The following is a 20,161-nucleotide window of genomic DNA, read 5'->3' as shown; positions in this document are numbered from 1 at the left end:
ACATTCAAGATTAAACACCGCCATCTATTGGCCGACAATAAAAACAAAAATAATAAAATAAAAAATAATCCTAACCTTGTTTTTAATTCGTTACTCGCCAATCGCATTATAACACTGCATTAGGAAAATTTAAAATGAAATAAAATAATATATATATATTCCTTAAGAATGTTACATGATGACGTCACCCCACATTGAAGAGCGTAGCCGCGCCTACGAGATGGCGTCATGGTTGACGACTAAACAAGTCAAACGGGAGTTTTGGTTCTTGGTCGCTAAACTTCTTCCACAACTGTTTGACCGCCTGGGACGAAGGAGTCGCCGGCTCGAGAGCGTCCCGGTCGCCTTGGCACTTCATCGGAGCGACGCTGCCGAGTTTTCTTCCAAGTTTGCTTTGCAGAAACAACTTGTTGGCTTTTGTGCAACATTCTTCAGTTCAGGTGTGTCCAGTCTTTGCGCGCTCGAACGTGACTAGGTGCCTGCCACAATATTAGTTACACTTTTGCTCATGTTTTGATTGACACTGTCAGGGACAGGGCAAATCAAGTTTGTTATTGTGCCACTGAGGGTCAAAATATTGGGAACAGCTACAACAACTAACGCTGATACCTGCTCAGTTTTGAAAATGATCACTGATGATGATCTGCGACTGTTTCTCCCACCCAGTTGTGGTGACTGTATTTGTAGTCAGACTGTTGACAGACTTTTTATGTAATACCTGAATGCTGTGTGCGTACACACGCGCACACACGCACGCACACGCGCGCGCACACACGCACAGTTGTAGCCACTACCCTCTTTTGTTAGTGTTTGTTTTGCAGAAAGCCGCTAAGCCAACAAGCAACCATCAGATGCTCATAACTTTTCAAGAAAGGCTTACATGCCTATAGTAAGCAAAATGCACAAAACGTGGATATGGTAGAGGCTCAAGTGTAGAACCCTGTGGAACACCTCACAGCAAACCTGACATTTAACGACAAAGCGATCACGTTTTCTTTCCGAAGCAGCACTCCTTTTCAGTGGGGTCCAGGTAGACAGAAAGTGGAGGGACAGGGTGTGGTTGGTCGGGCTGTGATCCACAAGGCTCAAACATGCGGAGGCGTCTGGACCGGATTCGGAATTGGAGCCACAAGCGGGATGAAATAGTGGACCTGTCGGAATCACCCGACATGTCAGATGCGGAATGCAGTGACGAGGTGCCAAATGGAACACACAACTCACACGGCTACACTAACGTTAAAAAAAGTGTCACTTGAAAGCGAATGAGAGTGAACTCTGAGGCAATAGGACGATGAAAATCAAAGTTGCTTTTGTTGTCTTACAAAAAAACATGCATTTCCAAAAAGTCCACTTTTTATAATTAGAAAATGGAAAAAAAAAATTCAAGATTGATATAAAAAGCAAATCATTTTCTGTTTTCCCCCTTCCTTCAATTTGTTTTAATATTTTTTCTTTTTTTACACGACCCAAAAACTACAAAATATATGGAAGATTGTTTCTGTGTCTTTCAGATAAAAATGAAACAGAATGTGTTTTTAGAGTATTTTAGAAAATGTAGTATAAAAAGTCAAAACCTTTTTTTTCAGGTGTAAATCCATGCTTGTTTTGGGGAGAGCGGAGTGATGCCAATAATATTTACCGCTTGTCATTTTTGGTGGAGTCTGATTTGACTTTCTTCTGCTTGCTCAGATTGTTTCCGAATCACTTTCTGCGTCTCAAGATGAGTCCAAAACGGATCTGAATGAGGTGAAAGGACACCTGGAGATCACCTTGTTAGAGAAACATTTCTTACGTGAGTTGCATGTTGAATTTATTTTTCTTTGATGTCATTGTTTTACTTTGTCATGTGATTTTGATCACGCCACCTTCCAGAGGAGGAGCTGAGGAAACTCCGAGAGGAAGAAAGTGGCGTGGAAGCGCTGCGACAGGAGCTGGAGCGGGAACGCTGCAGGAACGCGGAACTCGAACAAAAGCTCAACGACGTCAACAACGCCGGCTCGACTCACGTGTACGTTCCTCTCCCTTGAAATGAAATCAGAGTCACACTTCGTGTGGCTTTTTGCGCATTATTTTTTTTGGGGGGGGGGAGAGACATGCCTACCAAATTTCATCTTGCTTTACATTTTCAAACCAATTTCAATCCTGGGAAACAACTCGGAATTGGCCACTTCAAACCCAAGTGGAAGATTTCTTGTGTATTTACTGCCTTTTTTTTTGGTTGTTTTTTTTCGTGGGTCTACTACTGATCGAAAGTGAATATGGCTTCAGGAGGGGAATTTTCAAAAACATTGCTGGGGCATTAAATGATAGCTGGAAACAGCTGCTTCAAACAAAATGCCACTCTTTACGTGTCTTTTCAGGCACGTCTTTTTGAACTCAGTAAAAAAAAAAAAAACGATCTTTGACGGCTCAATGGGAGTAAATGAGTTAATCCTTTCCATTTTTTTGCAGGTCTCGTCTTAATAGACTTGCCTAGCAAATTTCATGTTGCTTCATCCAACATTTTGGGTTCGCCCATCACTTTGATAGGCTCGAAGAGCCGGCGTCTGTCACGCCAAAAGCCCCGCCCCCTCACGACATCACTCGCCCCGAAAAGGAAGACTTTTACAGGCGCATCCAAAGATTGCTTTGCAACCACGTGGGTGTCGACTTTGATGACTTCCACGTGCAGACGCGGGAGGAGACGCCCGAGCCGGACGAGCCGCTCAGCGCCAGGAGGTGAGACGGTGAAATTGTCAAAAGTCATTCAGAGTTCATATTCGTATATTTGTTATCAATTTCAGTTTCACTCCTCCACAGGCTGACGGAAAACATGAGGCGGGCCAGTGAGTCATTTGGACGTTTTATGCCAACTTTCTTTTGGGCGCAGTGTTGCAACAACGAAAGCGAGCGCGCTGACAACAGCGCTTCTTCGTTTCTGTTCGGACAATCGTGGTTTGAAGATTAGCGGCAAATTTTGGACAAAGGCAACGCAAGCCAATGAAATAGGATGCCAAATATAGAAATGTCCATATGGGTGAACCAGTTAGCCGTTTTGAATGTGGAAATCTTTGAAAAGCAAGCCATTTCTTGTCACGGGTTTGTTGAGTTTTGAGTTTTTTGCGTTTTTGCAGAGAGAGGACTACGGCCCATCACCAGCTTCCTGCGGGACCTCTCGGCCTTGTCCAGCTGGTACTCCGTCTACACCACGGCCATCGCCTTTACTGTGAGGCTAAATGCTAACGGCGAATGTTTAGATCAGGCGTGAGCAAACTCCGGCCCGGGGGCCACATGCGGCCCGTTCAACGTTTTAATCCGGCCCGCCGAACTTGAAAATAATTAAACGAATAAACCTTGTTAATCATTTATTTTCTAAATGCTGTGGTGCGTCAAAGACAGATATTTTGTTGTCATACTTTTGTTCACTTTCATTTCAAAGTAAAGTTTATTTTTTTCTCCGATGAGGGGAGGTGACCAAAACACTCCATCCATCTGCTCCTGGTCCGGCCCCTCCGTCCAATTTTTGAAGCCATTGTGACCCGCCGATCCAAAAGTTGGCCCACCCCTGCTCTAGTCGCTGCTAACGGCCCAACACAAACAGTTAATGCTACGTATTAACTGGATGCTAAACGCTAACCACGTACTGACCAGCGGAGACGACTCCAGGATTATTTTTTTTTCTCTCTCGGGGCTAAAGGGAAGCTCGATCGACACATAGGAGAACTGAGAAAATAATTTCGAAATAGATTTTAGAATCGCAAATGAGATGCCAGTGGAAACATAACTCCGCAGATATTTGACACGGTTATAGCACAACCTAGCCGCTCGGCGCCATCCCTGGCCTCAGGATGCTCGTTGCAAACTGGATGCCGTCTGGATCAGTACCTAGCACGCGCTGCTAAACGGTCCATGCTCGTTGCTATCTGCTAGACTAGCGCCTAGTGGCTACATGCGAATTGCTATAAACTCGAGGTTTCTCGACGCCAAATGCGAAATGCTTTCTGTCCAGACAACCGCTAAATGCTAACCGTTAGCCGCGTGTCTTGTTAACAGATCTACACGTACGCTACGTGGCGCGGCTGGACCGTCCCCATGTTCCTCTTCCTGGCCGTCCTGCGCCTTTCTTTGAACTATCTGATTGCCAGGTGTGCCCCGCCCACTCCGGCCCTGTGAGCCAATCGCAAGACGGCAATGAAGCATGGATGACGTCATGACCATGTTGCCTTCATTTCCTGCTTTCAGGGGCTGGAGGATCCAGTGGAGCATCGTTCCAGAAGTTTCGGAACCTGTGGTAAGAATGTGTGTGCGTGCGTGCGTGCGCATTTATGTCTATTTGGAGATGCATAAAAAAAAAAAAGAAAAGAAGGCGAGAGAGGCTCACGGCAGCGGCTTCCTACTTCCTGCGTGGGCTTCCGCTCTTGCCGGCATACGACACAGATGGGAGTTTTTTATGAGTGGAGCGACGTGTAAACTTTTTTATTGCAAGTGTTGCTCTTCTTATGGGCTCGAAGCAAAGTGAAGTCACTCCGTCCCGCATGCAAGCACAATGAACACGCACGTGATATTTGACACTCGACCCGACGAGATGATTGACAGGTGTCGTCACGCTCTCTCCGTCTTTGACAGGAGCCTCCCAGGGAAGACCTGACCGTGTCGGAGAAGTTCCAGCTGGTTCTGCACGTGGCCCAGAGAGCTCAGGTGACCTCGCTTCGGTACCGCTCTTTTGATTGGCGACGCGTATTCATTTTTGTTCTCCGCCTCCACAGAATATCTTTGGCAAGATGGCCGACATCCTGGAGAAGATAAAGAAGTAAGAGGGTCAAGGCGGCTTTTCCTTTGGTTAAGGAGACATTCGAATTGGCGTTTGTGTGTGCGTGTGTGTGCGTAGTCTCTTCATGTGGGTGGAGCCTCAGTTGACAAAGAAGCTGTACGTGGCTCTGTGGGTGTCCTTCATCGCCTCCTGCCTGCTGCCTTACAAGCTGCTGGGATTCATCATTGGTACGATATCTTTTCGATCACACGCACAAATGCAAATGTGAACGTTTCAAGCATGACACAACATTGTGGAGCGACCGCACGCTGAATTCCAAATTCCTCTGGCCCTCCTAACCGCCTCAGGTGTTTTTGTGGGCATCAAGTTCTTCGTCATCAACTTCATCTTCAAGAGTTGCCCCAAACTGCGTCAGCGCTACGACACGGCGCACATCGTGTGGACCGGCCTGCCCACGGACGTCCAGATGAGGGAGCGCGCCTGCAACGCGGCTGGCAGACGGGTCAGTACCTTTCGCCTTATTTTGCAGAGGATGAAGAAAATAAATAAATAAATAAAATCAAAGAAAAGAAGAACCAAGAAGGCGATCATCAAGTCCAGTCTTTCGACGCTCGAGTAGCCCAGCTGAAGTTTGTTGCTCGCTCGCTTGTTCTTGACCTTCGACTCCCCACAGTCGCTGACGTGAGCCCAGCGACGCTTTTTGGGATCCTCTCAGTGACTCATTCTCACTTTTGTGATTAAAATGTGTTTTGATTGGGCGCAAAACTGCAAATTTTGTGCCTCAGTCAGTCACGCTTGCACACGTTGGTCGTTCAGCTTTGGCTTTTTGCGGCAGAGCTGTCGCGAAACGTTCGAAAGGACACGCCTCGCCCGTTGTGTCATCATTGAAATGGGAATGAGTTGTACTCCTGAATTTCATTTCATCCCATTTTGTGTTTCAGGTTGCTTGCAGTGGCGACGATGGAGGCGGCGGAAGTCGATACTACAGCATCAAGCGAGGAGCCTTCCACGAGGTCTTCAACCTACCTGAGAGTGAGCGCCCCCTAGCAGGTAACCGCCAAGCAAACGCATTCTTGTGACGACGCACCTTGGATCATGCGCCACTTGTTGTTCTTGTTGGGGTGGGTGTGCGTGTGCGTGTGCGTGTAGTGTGTGAGGGCGGTTGGCGCTGCTGCCTCATCAACCGCGACAAGAAGACCCCCGCAGATTACATCCGCAACGGCGTCCTCTACGTCACTGACAAGTAAGTCGTCCGTCGGTCCGCCGAAATGCATTTCAAGCCAACAAACGGCGCATTGAGCTACTCCACGTTCTTTTTTGTGAAGTCACTGCATATTTGAGCAATTTCATTCGGTAAACTGTCTAGAAATATGGAGAAGACGGAAAATTTGAAAGTAGGCTGCGATCGTTGCATTTGTCAGATGAAAAAAATTTTGAGCAGTTTGAGTGAAGCTCATCTTTTGCATAGATTCACCACACAGAGTGACAAAGTTCATGATCATTTTATTTTGACGATAGCAAACGAAAACCCCAAATTGACGATCTCTCCAAAAAATGGAATATCTCTGTGCCGTCCTCGCGACATGTGCCAATGCGCGGCTCGACATTCAGCGAACGATGAAGAAAACTCCGAAGACAAGGTGTACTTTTCTTGCTTTTATGACGTTCTCTTGTCCTTACAGACAACAATTGTAAAGTATTCTCTTGGAAATCTAGTAACTGTAACAAAGAAGGAAAAAAAAACATGGAGTACATTTAATATAGTGCAGGTCTGCACATGAGCAGTTAGCTTGATGAAACAACACACTTCCATGCACCTGCGTTGAAAATAAAGTACACACTTGACCTAAAATGTTTGTTCATAAAATTAGAAACGATCACGAAGACAAAAGTCTTCCAAGGCTCAAGTGTTTAGGATTACGTTTACCACGTCATGAGCTACTCTTCTGCAAATACGATAGTGTCGTCTCTCTTTTTCTTCCGAGGTGAAATAGGTCAAAGATCCACTAATGAAAAAGATGCGCTAACATCAACGAATTTGAAAACGATCCACAAAAAGAAGAGCTCTTACTCTCACACTTTTATCAGTAGTTTTAACAGATGGCACTGAGGGGAAACGTGAATTTATTCAAAATCTTTGACGAACACAAACCTGCGAAATATTAATGTCACTTCAAGACACGACAATCTCCCAAAGCATCCAAATCATTTGAAATATCGAAATGAGGTGGAAATTGGGCTCCTTGAGGGTATTGTCCTGGTTAAGGAAGCTGAATAGATATGAGTTTGACAGTTTTGTCTTTCACTGAAATAAATGAACTTTTCCAGCATCTTCCAATTTACTGAGACGCATTTTTGCGAAACATGGATCGCCGCTGCGTTGTTTTGTAACATTTCATTCAGAATTTTTGATACACTTTGGCCCTTGATGCACACAAACACTTTTTTTCATCTTTATTTTGTGCATTATGACCATTTATACAAGCATAAACTTCAACATTAAGCTACTTAAAATTGAACAGGATTTATTTCTTTATTTGTATTCCGAACATGTGATCATGTTTTTCCATTTTCTGCACACACAAAGAACATTTTAAACCACTGTTATCCTTATTATTATTTTGGTGGAAACTATTGTTTGGAATAATTATTATTTGGAAAAAAATGTTGCCTTTTCCCCACTCACGACTTTCTTCTGATTGGCTCAAACAAATTTCCCTCTTCATCGTCAGCTACTTGTGCTTTGAGTGTTCGCGCTCCTCTTCATCCAAAAGAGACAAAGTCATCAAACTGCTGGACATCACCCACATCCAGAAGGTGCTCGCTCAACTTCTCTTCTCAAAACAACCGTTTTAAAATTATTATTATTATTATTATTATTTTTATTTTTATTTTTATTTTTATTTTTTAATAATGCATCTTCTTCTCCCTCACAGTACAAAGTGTTGTCCATGTTACCTGGTCTCGGGATGGGCATCTCCATAGCAACGCCGTTCACTCAGAAGGTGAGAAGCTTCAAAACAGAAACATTCCAACACAAACATTAATAGTTTTGTGTTATTGCATTCATTTGCCCTCCCTCCCTCAAAAATCAAAATGGTTATTTTTAAATAGTATTACCTATTATTAGTTTAAATATGAATAAATGAGCAAATATTTCATTTAGATGACAAAATCAATTAGGTCGTGTGTGCGTGTGTGTTAATGATAAATTAAGAAACTTTACTTTTAAATCACTTTTTAAATTAGAATATTAATATTTAGAATGAGTGTGTCAAGGTGTGGCCCTCGAGCTCAAACTTCTACTCTAATGCGGACTTTTTTTTTTTTTTTTGCTCAGCCGTTGGTGTTTGGAACCATGACCAACAGGGACGAAGTCTTCGACGCTATCTCGGCTCAGCGCAACCTGGTAATTGCCATGGAGACGGCCGCCAACCCGCAGACGTAGTAGCTCCTCCTCCAATTGTTCCTCTTTCAAACGTGACACTGAGACAATTTTTCAATGATTGGCAAGTCGCAATTTATGTGCTTGTCATTTCGTCGATGATATTTCACCAATAGTAAAGTCCCAAAACAATCATATGCGCACATCAGCTGATCATTGTTTTAATAGCCAACAAAACAATACAAAAGATAGAAGTGCAAACAAAAGTGTCACACATCAATATTGTGCTTTTTTTTTTTTTCACGGCCTCTTTAGTTTTTACTGCAGCTTCTTTTCACCATAATTGATATGTTTTGTCTCAAAGTGCCTGTTTAAAAAAATCTTCTCGGGGTTTTAAATTTTGAGGTTGTACAAATGGTGTAATTTATTTTTTTATATTTCTTGAATTGAGATGTCTATTTCCAAGTACAATGGATGTTTGAACAATTGGCTGGTTACTGTTTTTTGTGTTGGTGCGCTACCACTTTCGGCCTGTGAGTGTCAGTAGAGATTAAGAATCAAGCACAAGATTTTTTTGAACTCTTTTTTTTGGGCTGGTAATCGGGAAGGGGGCGCATTAGTCAGTGTTTTGCTCCTTCTGTGAGTTCTCGGCGGTATTTCTGGCTCTCTAAACGGCGTCGAGAATGGATTTACCGATACCACGTTACATGCAGGTGCCGCACTACTGATATTCACTCAAATAAATAAAAGAGTGCTCTGTATACGAAATGACGATCTCCACCTCTGCTGGTTCTGAATTAAAAAATATCCATAACCTCGAAAAAGACATTTTGGTGTTTGGTCAACTTTAATCAGTTTGTCTTCACCAACCCTGGCCGTTTTTGCCGAGTTACTTTTAGGGTTTAATCAATGCAAGCTAAGCAATTTTTATCAGCAAATCCAGACCTTGAAAATGTTTCTTTTGAATATGTTTTGGGTGACTTATGTTCTATGTGGGTTTTAACTTTTTAATATATGTTGTCGTGTTTAATCAGAAACAAATCAGGAATGTATTATTTCTGTATACGCGAGAATCTACTTTGGCATTCATTTCAATGTCAATTCAACTTCAAGGTGGAGACGATTTAAAGATGCACGCTTTTCGATCTTTTTCCGGTCTCTCATAGATTACATCTGGCGTTTTAATTGCAAAACTCAGTTCTGTGATTTTTTATTTTATTTTTTTTTTCTTGTCAAGGCTCACCATGAAGTTCCTCCTGGCATTATTTCAAAGTCCCCATACAGATGGAAATGGTTTGTACCTCAAATGTTTATTTTTCATAATTATTTAGCATGTATCTGCTCCTTTTTGATGATCAACAACGCAGTCATTTGTGATCTCGACAGACTGAAAATGTGAAACATTTGTACATCCATTTACATGAACTCAATTTGTCAAATGTGCTTTCATCATTGACTGTTTTCAACAAAGATTGCCGGTAGCGGGCCAGCTGTGAGAAAGTGCCCATAAATGGTAACCTCGCTTTCCGTTTCCTTGACGCTGAACTTTGCAGCCTCACATACAGAAAAACAAACTAGAGCTCGAGTCTGATTACACTCGACTTTTCGGCCACGTTATCTTTTCACCTGGCGGCTGTTAAAATGAGTCTGCTGACGATTATGTGATTTGACTGTCAGGCGTGGTTCGTTCAAGTTTTTATTGCTTCCCGCCGCGCCTTCTCAAAGGTCGACGTTTGGAACGTTGTCACCTTCCGAGTCCTCCGTCGGCTCCTCAATCCTCACCCCCAGTCCGCTGTCCAGGTCGGCCTCGGCGAAGCCCACCTTGGAGCGTTTAGCGGGACTGTCGTCATCTTCGTCCTCGCTGTCGTCCTCCCGGCTGTCCGGGATGATGACCACCTCTTCCTTGGCGTCGGGGTCGATGTCCTCCTTGAACCAAACGGCCTTGTAGCCTTCCTCCAGGCGCCGTTCTTTGGTCAGAATGGGCTTCACCTCCTTCTCCTTGTCTGAGCTCGTCTGGCTGACGTTGTCGGCATCCAGGAGGGTGCCCAGTGCCCTCACGCTGGACTTGAGGGCCGGGTTGTCTGCCGGCCCGTCTTCCGCGGTGATGACAAAGGGACCCCGGGATCCCACGCTGTCGCCGTCGTCGTCATCGTGTTGGAAAGCCTCGTTGGTGTACTGGACGCCCTGCTTCTCGCCACCTAAGCCCTGGCCCAGCTGCGGAGACACAACCATTTTCAGTGCCACGGTTCCGTATGTCCTGGGTAAACAAGATGGCAATATCCCCTTTCCCCTCTTTTTCTTTTTCCTTTTGCTGATCTGCGTAAAATGTACCAACAGGGTTCGTACTCGAAGCACAAAGTATCACATTTGGGACAGTGACCTGAGAGACAAAAGAGTGGCAAGGCAGGACCAGAAAATTGGGATTCCAAAATTGCACAAATATGACAATCTACCCGTTCTTGGTGTTCCGTGTGAACGATACTGACATTAAATGTGGGAATGTCAAAGACCAAATGGAAATTGAATTGAAAGCTTTAGAAGTCATGGCTAAAAGTATCAACGATGGCACGGTGCCTTTGGGAGGGCGATGATCAAAAAGCCACGACCAGGGTGTTGAGATGGACATCCAAGATCCCATGAGCGGAATTCCCAAAGCACATGTTGACCCGCCGTGTCCCTCTTTGTTGGGTTCTGTGTGGTCGGGACTGACGTCGCCTGAAGGGGTCAAACCACAAGTTTCCTGGCTGTCCTGGACTAGGTTGTGAAGTAGAACGCCCAGAATTCCAAAAGCACCGACAGTCCCACCTTGCTGGTTTCTTGTGAAATGAAGTCAAACCGGAAATTTCAGCTTTCAGAGGGAATATTTGACGGCAAGAGACAAGTGGTTCTAGCAAAAGGAAAAAACGGAAAGCCAGGACTTGGGCGTGAAGATTCCGAAATGAGCCCTTCAAACCTGATCTTATTATGTAGAAGAGCTTTTTTTTTAAAATTTGAAATGGCCGATATAAAAAGGACTAACGTGTGAATCATGCTAGTGTGTTTGTCTTCTGTACTTTTGCATTTCGTACCCCAACACAATCGTAGCGAAAACAGGACGGTAGTACCTGCCCAGTGGCAACGGTCCAAAACCAAAAGCAAAGAGTGCTCGGTGGACTCCGAGTGACGAGCAGACTTACGGAGCTTCGGAAGACGCTGGCTTCGTGGATCTTTCTCCAGTCGCCGTTTCCCCGCTGAAGTCGACAAACGAGCACGCCGATGATCACCACGCAGACGAAGACAAGAACGCCCAGAGTCGCCCCCAGCGCGGCCATGTCCCCCGGCCCGAAACCACCCGGCTGGATCGGCACCTTCTCTGGAAGAAATAAATGCCAACGGTCGATAACCATGTACATGTGGCCGCGGTCAGTGCTGGCCGATAAGTCGAGACAGATACGTTAAGCCGCCGCTGACGCGCAGGTCTCTGGTTTTCGATCCCTACTCAGGACTGCGTAACACGGAACATTACCGTCAGCTTTTTATCAATGTCCTATCGTCAGCTTACCAGCCTGGAAATCCTCAAGCCACGGAGGTCCCCGCCTCCTCCACATTTTCTGAGGTTTACGTTTTATATGTCCAACTATCCATGCTTGCGTATATTTTCAGTCATTCGGCTCTTGGTAAAGATGGAATGGAGGCAAGTGAACCCCTGTTGGTTGTTCAGTACGTCAACGCGTTAATCCGAAAGGCTTCTTCCGGTCTAAATTCTGTGCAGAGAGCACCGTTTATGTCTCTGTTGTTTTCCTGCAGACAGCTGAACGACAGATTGTTCTGCAAAAGGCTCATTCGCCAGCCATGCCTGGTGACGCCGCCATCCATGCGACAAACCCGCCAGAGACATAAACTGGGACACTCCACACGTAAAGTTTAAAACTGAAGAAGCTTTTCCAACCAAGAGCAGTCCAGTTGCTTTCATTCATCTTTTTCAGACCATCCATGCAAGTTTTTGGAATGCAAGATTCAAGTCTACACAGGAAGGCCCAGATTCAAACCCTCAAACGCCAGAACTGTGAGACCGACGTGGTACATCCATCCATCCATCCATTTCAATACTTTTTAGAAAGCAATTATCCTGTCCATGGACACGAGTTGCTGCCTTTGAACGAAATGCAGACGACACGTTGCCAAGTCCATCTCTGGGCACATATTGACAAACAACCAATCGCACTCGGATTCCCACAGTCACTGCGCGGAAAGTGAACCAATGGCGCCTGAAGCACTAATGGCCTGGGTGGCCAACCTCGATGTCTAAGAAGATGCCAACTAGCGAGACAAAATCCATGACCACCTGTGTGAGGGTCCGCAGGGCTGGTGGGTCCGTCGGTGGCCAGCGGCGTCACCGGCGATTCTGTTACGGCAGTAGAAATACTTTCTCTAGAGGGGGTGACGCCGGTCGAGACGCTGCTGTCGGTGGGAGTACCAGGGTTGGTGTTGGACTCTGTTGTTTCCGTGGTTCTGCTTTCGGTGGCGGTGTAAGGGTTGGTGGTACTGGGGTCGGTGGTGGACTCTGCGTGATGTGTCGTTCCGCCATCTGCGGTTGTGGGGCTGGTCACGCTGTCGGTCGTGCTCAAAGGCAAAGCGGTGGTGGTGAGACCTGAGAGGGGAGCAAATGTGAAGCTTACTGGGTGTCACCATCCTCAGCGAGTCACGATTCAAACAATCTTGGTTCGTAAAGAGGAGCGTCCGATTTCAAGTTGAGTCTTCTTTCTGGAAGCGCTGCGACTGACTGATGATCAAACTCCTCCTGAGTCAGCTGAATCAAACTCAAACAATTTGATTCTGTACTAGTTTTGTCCTTTGCTTGCTTCCTGTCCATGCTTCTCCTTCCAAAGAGAATCTGACAAACTATTTTTTTCTTGCTTTGAGATTGAATTTGTATAAGCGTGGTCCGAGTGTCCTCTTTTGTCGTCTACTTGTTTTTTCTTCCACTAGTTCCATCTTAGAGTCGTCTACGGGGCTTTGTCCTCTACTAATTTTGTTCCAATCTTTGCCGGCCTTCTGATGATCTCATTCCAGATCAGTTCCTTCCTAATCACTCCCAAAGAGAATCTCAACATGTTCACCTATGCCTTCTCCAGCCCCGTCTCCGTCTTTTGGTTATTTCTCCCGTCTTTCAACCAATTTATGACTTGTCTCGCTATCGTCCCGGGAACCTTCACTTTTGCTGCTGTTCTTTCTCCCGCCTATCCCACCATCCTGTCTGTACTCTCTTCCTCAGCCCTTTTCTATTTTGCCAAACAGTCGACCCCAAGTACTTGAACTTCTGCACCGTCTCCATGGGAACTCTCCATTCCGCCGTCCTCCCTTTCATTCTCAACTGTCTTTGACTGAGCTTCTCTTGCATACCGCCGCTTCGCTAGGTTCGCTTCCGCCGGGGTCCATACCCTCACCGCAGATCATAAGGCCATCGGCAAAGATTGTCTGTCACTCTGTCCATCACCTTAGCGAGCAAGAAAGGCCTCAGAGCAGATCCTGACTGTAAGTAACACAAAGAAAACTGATGCTTCGTCTAATAATCACAAAGAAAAACCTTCGTGAGAGTTGCCGTGTCAAAATGCTTTAAAAGCGCTCCGCCACGGTCATGGGAGGGCAAAAGAGGTGTCCCGCTAACTTTGAACCTGCGTTCTCGCAGCTTATTCCATTTGTGTGCAGCATCACTGCTGAATGCTGCTTCGCCACATTTGCTCCTCCAATTGACTTGAGAGTCCTACGGAGCTTGTGCGCCAATAGAATTTGTCCAAAGAATGCACGTCTAAAATAGTCAATGATTTCCAGACCAGAACGTCTCCTCCACAGCCGTTCCAGCCAGTGTCGAGTGTCTCGAGTATGTCGGTCTCGAAGGTTTAATATCAATTCTTTGCCTCACACGATGCCAGAGATGTTTGGCGGCTCTGCCTCATTTTTGAATGGGCGCTGGCCCGGGCCTTTGTCATCTGACCCTTTGTGTTCTCAAGACCGTTCTGATCATCTTTGAACCTAGTAACATTTTCTTTAATTCCCAAAAAGCTTTCTGGGTTCCCACAGATGAGGTGATCACGAGCCGCTTTACAAAACCTTCTCCGTATTCTCTACGACGTTATTGTCCTCTCAATCAAGCGCAGAACCAAAGGAAGCTTCGGTTAAAGTTGAGTTGCGTCTCATGAATACCAAGACCAAGTCAAGCCTTTCATGAGTTTAGGCCATGAAAGTCCCGAGTCCTAAAATGAACAATTTGCGTTTGAAGTCGCCCACCACTGCTGCTTTGACATATTTTGGTACCGCGTGTGGGAGGTTGTCATCTTACCAGATTTCACCTCCACAGAGAGCTGCGCTATTACATTGTCGTCATTGGACGTGTCCAGCGCCTCCACCTGCAGGGTGAGGTCAAGAGTTTAGTCAAAGCGCTCCTGCACTCGTTGCCTGTCTGGGCTTCGGTTGGGAAACTCACTTGCAGAGATAAAGTGGCCTCCGGGAGAGCCTTGGTCATGAACAAGTAGCCGTTAATGATAGAAAAGTCCTCGCTTCCAATGAGACGATAGACCATGTGAGGGTTTATGCCCTGGTGGGTACGAAACGGAAGGACATGACGACACATGACTTGGCAGGTCACAAAAGTACGACGGAGTCAAAGTGAAGAAAAAAGTTCCAAAATCAGATGTTCAAGTGATGAAATTGGATCTTTGGATCGTCCTCAACGGCTTCAAGAAGTCTCGATTTCGATCTGAAATGGTGGATGAAGAATCAACTCGGTTTTACCCCCACACTGGCGTAATCGTCGTCCAATGCGATGATCTGAAGCGGCTCGTCCTCGTTGGTCAGGTCTGTCGCCATGGCGCCCACGGAAGAGACCACGCCCTGGTACTCGGGTCTCTGGAATCGGGGTTTGTGGAGGCTCTTCACCTGGACACGGATGCTGAGGCTCGTGGTGGCAAACTGAGAACTGCTTGGTGTCTGGGCCGCCTGTCAGAGCAGATCATATCTCACAAGTTTTCACAATCAAATCCTGACTGGCCTTTCATAGGAGTTTTTATTTTATTTATTTATTTATTTTTTTATGAATTGATTGACCACGCGGTACAAAAAAACAAAGCAATGCAAAGCCCCGCTATAACAAGGTCCCCGAGCTTACCGTCTCCAGCAACAGCGTTCGGTACCACAAAGCAGCGCGAATATATATGCCCGTTCGTAATGTTTGATGCAGCTTGGATGTGTTGCTGCTCCATGTGTGTTCAATTCGCAGTTGGTTGAAGGTTTACATTTACTATAACATCGAATCTAATTTCTGTTCGCTGAGTACGGCGTTTCACCACAAGTGAGGCACCGGTCACTGACGGATGCCCGTTTCGTTGATAAAAAAAATGAATAAAATAAATGATGGATTAAGCATTGACAGAAGTGGATTTTCGTCCGGCAGAGTGATCCGGTCAAGGACTGACGGACGCCCCGTTTTGCTCGTTTGGTGGGTTGGAGTGGAGGGGACGAACTGACGGGCTGACAGACTTGAGATGGACCGACGCACAATGACAATTTGGTGTGTGTGCGTGTTCCTCACCAGGACTGTCAGACTGACGGTTCCCACCACGTCGACCGCCCTCAACATGCTGATGTTGCCCGTGTTTGGGTTGATGTCAAAATGTCCGTCATCATTTCCTGGCACAGACGAGCGTGAGTTACCCCGGCCGGTCTCTGCGGGTTGCAAAAGTCATTTGGATTGGACGCGTCTCACCGCTCAGGAAGGAGTAGATGATGGCCTCGTTGATCCCGACATCGCCGTCGACGGCATATAGCGGACCCGGCTTCAGTGTTAAGGGCTCGGCCTGGTTTGAGAAGAGGATACCAAACCAAATCAAACGAGGACAGCACTTCGGTCCGGATCTCGGACCGTCTAAACCAGAGGTGGGAACAAGACGAAACCCCGACCCCAATCGCAGCGCTTCCATCTCGATGGGACTTTTCGCTCGGCTTATTCGTGAGGGGAACTCACCGGCATTTCGTTGAGGTTCACGCGGCTGGTGTAGCCGGCGTTCTGGCAGATGACGGCGCCGGCCACCACGTGTTGCTTGCAGGGCTTGAACCAGGGTGGTCGATTGTCCACGTCCACCACGCTGACTTGGATGGTGGTGGTGGCAGTGAATGAGACGTCGCCGCCCGAACCAGACAACGGTGTGTCCTTGTAGGAACAAAACAAGTGGAGCGCTCTCCTGCTGACTTTTATCACACTCACAAGAAATGGTCTAGGAACTCGAGATCCTTTGTTCGCACGAGTGGTTATCTGGCACGATGGCAACATGCTGTTCGCTGCTCGCTAGCTCAGCCTACAGCCATTAATGTCATTTTCCTTTGGCTAATCTCTTTAGAGCACCTCGTTGTGTGCCGTGAGTGTGCGCATGCAGTTTTGCGTAAGTATAAGAACCATGTTAGACTAAGTCGCATCCATTTTCCAGGTCTCAGATGTGGCGTTTGCTTGACGATCGAAGGTACCGTAGCTTCAACGCATTCAGTGGCCACGCCCACAGCCAACCGGGGCAGAAAGAGCAACTTTATTTTCCACATACTTTTGTGCCGTTGTCAGTTTTGTCGCTATTTGCCACGTTATCGGCGGGTGGTCGTGCTGACCAGTTAATGGTCTTACATTTGTCTTCAACCGGTTGTTTGTAAATGGTATTGAGCGACATTGACGTGCCGGGAAAAGTGGGAAAGATAACTTGCAGAATTTGTTTTTGGTGCTGCCTGATCTGAGAGAATTCAATCGGAAGTGAAAAAAATTGGGTCCCATCCTCACCTGAGCGTACAAGACCATCTCAACACTTTTGACTTTGTCGTAGTCCAGAATGTTCTGGACGACCAGTTGCGGCTTTTGCGATGACGCCAGTCGAAAGTAATTCTGAAGAAATAGAAAATGAACCAAATCAAGCCAACGGGTTGATATGAAGAAGTAAGCTGATGAAGACTAACGGACGAACGCACTGATGCTGACGTCAGCGTGTAGTAGAGCGTCGTTTCCTGGTCCAAGTCGGTGGCGGGAAACTGGTCGAGGGTGGTCCCCACGCGTAAGAGCTGCGACGGCGAATGGAGGCCGGTCCGCGTTAATTTGCAAACATCAAGACTTCCGGAAAGCTCTTACCTCGTCCACTTTGATCGGGTACGTGTTCTTGTCAAAGACCGGCTTGTTGTCGTTCACGTTGAGCACAAGAACCACGATGATGATTGTCAACTGAGAAATCCCAAAAAGTTATTGAAGGATTTCATTTGATTGATTTCAAATTGTCACCGCCCACAAATGATACCCGTGATATTGTTTGTAACGTCTTGTTGAGGATTTTTTTTTTTTTTGTCCGTTGTATTTTTTGGACAGAAAGTCATGTTTGAAAAAATTGGCCTAATTTTGAGAAGTTTTTTTTAAATTTTTTTTTTAAGGAAAAGTTGGTCTGATAAGACAATATTAGATTTGAATAGCGTGTTAATGGTTTTTAAATTACAGCTCTAAAATCTTTATTTTTTTAAATATTTGGGTAAATTAAAGAAGTATTTTCTTATTGAAAACACAATTTAATTTTTAAACAAATGGTGGAATATTTGGTACATTCAGCAATATAATAATGATAATAATATTCCCTTTATTTAGTCCCACAATGGGAAAATTCGTGATTCGAACCCAGGCCTCCTGGGGAGACTGGGTCCTGAACGCGGCACCTTAGACCACTCGGCCATCCTGGCAGCCATATGTACCATGCTATGTTCAATAAAATCTTAACCTTCATCTTCTGCTTTTAATTCTTAGTCACATGCTCACATCACCGGTGAGCTATTTTTAGAACATACCTGGAGGCTACTCATGTTTATCCTTGGGGCTAACGAGAACCCACTGGCACCATTTACAGTTTACAAATCTCCTTAATCAACAGAACAAAAAGGCGTTTGTGTTTGCCCCCAATCTTCTTCTCCTCGGTGTGTAACTTCTCACCCCTCCCCTTCTCTGCTCATATTGTGCTTCTAAGTCCCCTCAGCTAATTACCCGTCACGTGGGCCCGTGCCTAACAGTGTATGCGCATGAGGCGAACGCTTACCTCAAGGCCCGTGCCCGCTCTGCACTTCACCGTCACGCTATGACTTTTGCTAGTCTGCAAGCAAGTGCAAAAAGTTTGAGCTGACGTCGAGCGACCCAAGCACTTGTTGGCTGCGCGGCGGTCGGCCGGGCCCACCTCGTAGTCCAGAACCTCAGCGGCCAGCAGCCGGTTCCCCTCCAGAGTGAAGAGCCCATCGGCGGAATTCTCCAGCGAAGGCGTGACTCCTTCCTCCACCACGATGGTCGCCACCAGCTCGCCCACCGCGTTGTTCTCGTTCACCTCCACCGTCGGGTTTGCGCTACAAACTGATGGTGGACGCGTTGAGAACAACACAATTTATCCCCCAAAATGTTCAAAGTAAAATAGGTTACTCAGAAAAAAAAGTGCATTTTCTTTTTTTTGCAAGTGCATGCCACATGGTGCCATATTTAGAAATTCTAAATCTCGGAATGGATGCATTTATAGTTTTGGATGCTCTCAAGTAGGGGAAAAAATCTGGAAAAAAAAAAAAAGCACGGAGAAAAATTTGAAAAGAAGAAAAAAATCATTCCGCCAAACAGATTATTCCCCCCAAATTACTCTGAAAAACACCAATAAGTCTTATAGAATAAATTAAAACCGCCCCCAAAAAATAAAACGTTCAAAAGATTTTTTTTTCTTTCCAAGCAAATGCAACATGCTTCGGTACTGCTATGTTATTGTTTTATTCTGAATTTGTTTGTTTTTTAACATTTTTTTTCTCCAATGTTGTCCCTTTAAATCATGTTTTTATCTGTGGAAAAAATAGATGACTGCTTGAAAAATCTTGATTTTATATATATATATAAAAAAAAAAAAAAGATCTGCCTGGACAACCAAGGAAAAAAAAAACAACAATCTGACCTTTTTTTCCCTCGAAAAAAATACAACTGATGGTGTAAAAACTCGACTTCATTTTCCCTGGAAAACTTTTTGTTTGATTTTTGTCATTTTCGAAAACATGATCACGACGAGAAGCCCGAACCTTGTAAAGATCTTTTGGGCCCAACAAGTCGATGGTGATATTCTCTTTGACTTTTTTATTTATTAATGTTTTTTGTGGTGTAGCAAACGCAATGAAGGTGACTCACTCTCCTGGGCCTCTGCGGTGGTCAGCAAGGCGAGCAAAAGCACCAAAAAGAAGAAGCAAAACTTCCTGCGAGCGTCCATGTCGGCTGCTGCGGTCGTCTTCTGGCGTTCGGGTGCTTATCGGCGGCGCTTTACGAGCCGGCTGGACTTTTCCCCGCCATAAACATGATTGTTTGCACAGTCAGATGAGACGTTTTATAGCATACGCATGGTTTTTTCCGCCGTGCCCGCTTGTGATGAAGTGGTGAGCAGGCGGGTGAGTTGTATTTTTTATTTTTTTTTACACTTAAAGTAGCCCACTGTAAACCCGCCACCATTGCGGGTTCTAGTTTTCGCTGTATCATGGATCTTTTTAATAACACTAGATAGGTCCAACTCGTGCCTATTTTGGGTGTAATTCCACTGTCAACCACTAGCTGGAGTCAGACTATTTTGTTTAAAACTGTAAAGGTGAAAGATAAGAATGAAAAGGGGAACTATTTCAGCTCTGCCTTGATTTTGCAGAAGATTATTGAACATCCTGCTTTTTACACCTACAAAAAGCAACGTCTGCAGTTCCATTTTCGAAAGTACATCTTTAGCGAGATGTGAGAAGTTTAATATGGAAAATGGGATTTGTATACCCATCAACACAATGAGGGATCGGGTCACTGATTGTCCGATATTTATCCATTTATTGTATCCATTGCTCTTGCTCTCTCCCAAGACATCAAATGTGGTTTTATTCTTTAAAGAGTTTTTTTTTAAAAGACTTTGGAAGAAATAAGCATCATCCATGCTTTTAAAAACATGTCTGGGAAGTTTTAAACAAGTTATTCCGATACGACTTATTGCAGA

At 45.4% G+C, this 20,161-nt stretch overlaps 2 protein-coding genes across 3 annotated transcripts; one reads left to right on the top strand and one right to left on the bottom strand.

Moving 5' to 3' along the window:
- Positions 1-229: 229 nt before the first annotated feature.
- LOC148334581 (GRAM domain-containing protein 4-like) lies at positions 230-9,658 on the top strand. Of its 2 annotated transcripts, XM_088299585.1 has the most exons (19): positions 230-440; positions 1,008-1,196; positions 1,690-1,792; positions 1,873-2,008; positions 2,530-2,718; positions 2,800-2,825; positions 3,114-3,205; positions 4,033-4,124; positions 4,222-4,270; positions 4,606-4,677; positions 4,746-4,789; positions 4,868-4,977; positions 5,098-5,252; positions 5,692-5,800; positions 5,900-5,993; positions 7,483-7,567; positions 7,687-7,755; positions 8,091-8,159; positions 9,373-9,658. In XM_088299585.1, exons 2-19 carry the CDS (start codon positions 1,092-1,094, stop codon positions 9,532-9,534), a joined length of 1,761 nt encoding a protein of 586 aa, XP_088155711.1. In that variant the 5' UTR covers positions 230-440; positions 1,008-1,091; the 3' UTR covers positions 9,535-9,658. The 2 variants fall into 2 exon arrangements, with proteins under 2 accessions (XP_088155711.1, XP_088155712.1); XM_088299586.1 differs by lacking the exon at positions 9,373-9,658 and having other exon boundaries at positions 8,091-8,961.
- On the bottom strand, positions 9,472-19,405 carry cdhr5b (cadherin-related family member 5b). The gene is made up of 15 exons (XM_088299589.1): positions 19,327-19,405; positions 18,353-18,522; positions 18,218-18,271; positions 17,275-17,364; positions 17,118-17,207; positions 16,933-17,034; positions 16,135-16,320; positions 15,877-15,967; positions 15,703-15,800; positions 14,907-15,110; positions 14,599-14,709; positions 14,455-14,521; positions 12,460-12,765; positions 11,312-11,487; positions 9,472-10,349 (listed from the first exon to the last, which is right to left on the bottom strand). The coding sequence occupies exons 1-15, from the start codon at positions 19,403-19,405 to the stop codon at positions 9,855-9,857; spliced, it is 2,319 nt and encodes a 772-aa protein (XP_088155715.1). The 3' UTR covers positions 9,472-9,854.
- Positions 19,406-20,161: the final 756 nt, after the last annotated feature.

The sequence above is a fragment of the Idiotropiscis lumnitzeri genome, chromosome 6 (genome assembly GCF_059441095.1).
Source record: "Idiotropiscis lumnitzeri isolate Australia: NSW breed Sydney's pygmy pipehorse chromosome 6, RoL_Ilum_1.0, whole genome shotgun sequence".
In the NCBI taxonomy this organism is placed as follows: Eukaryota; Metazoa; Chordata; class Actinopteri; order Syngnathiformes; family Syngnathidae; genus Idiotropiscis; species Idiotropiscis lumnitzeri.
Note: the sequence above shows the minus strand (reverse complement) of the source record. Positions and strands in the feature narration are given on the sequence as shown.

Bases quoted from the DNA above. Each gene is read 5' to 3' on its own strand.
- LOC148334581 (XM_088299585.1), top strand. From the start codon at position 1,092: ATGCGGAGGCGTCTGGACCGGATTCGGAATTGGAGCCACAAGCGGGAT. The intron at 4,678-4,745 runs GTGACCTCGCTT...CCGCCTCCACAG, and splicing joins ACGTGGCCCAGAGAGCTCAG to AATATCTTTGGCAAGATGGC. The intron at 4,978-5,097 runs GTACGATATCTT...TAACCGCCTCAG, and splicing joins GCTGCTGGGATTCATCATTG to GTGTTTTTGTGGGCATCAAG.
- cdhr5b (XM_088299589.1), bottom strand. From the start codon at position 19,405: ATGGACGCTCGCAGGAAGTTTTGCTTCTTCTTTTTGGTGCTTTTGCTC. The intron at 17,208-17,274 runs GTAAGAGCTTTC...TCGCCGTCGCAG, and splicing joins ACCCGATCAAAGTGGACGAG to CTCTTACGCGTGGGGACCAC. The intron at 14,522-14,598 runs GTGAGTTTCCCA...CTCACCCTGCAG, and splicing joins AGGCCACTTTATCTCTGCAA to GTGGAGGCGCTGGACACGTC.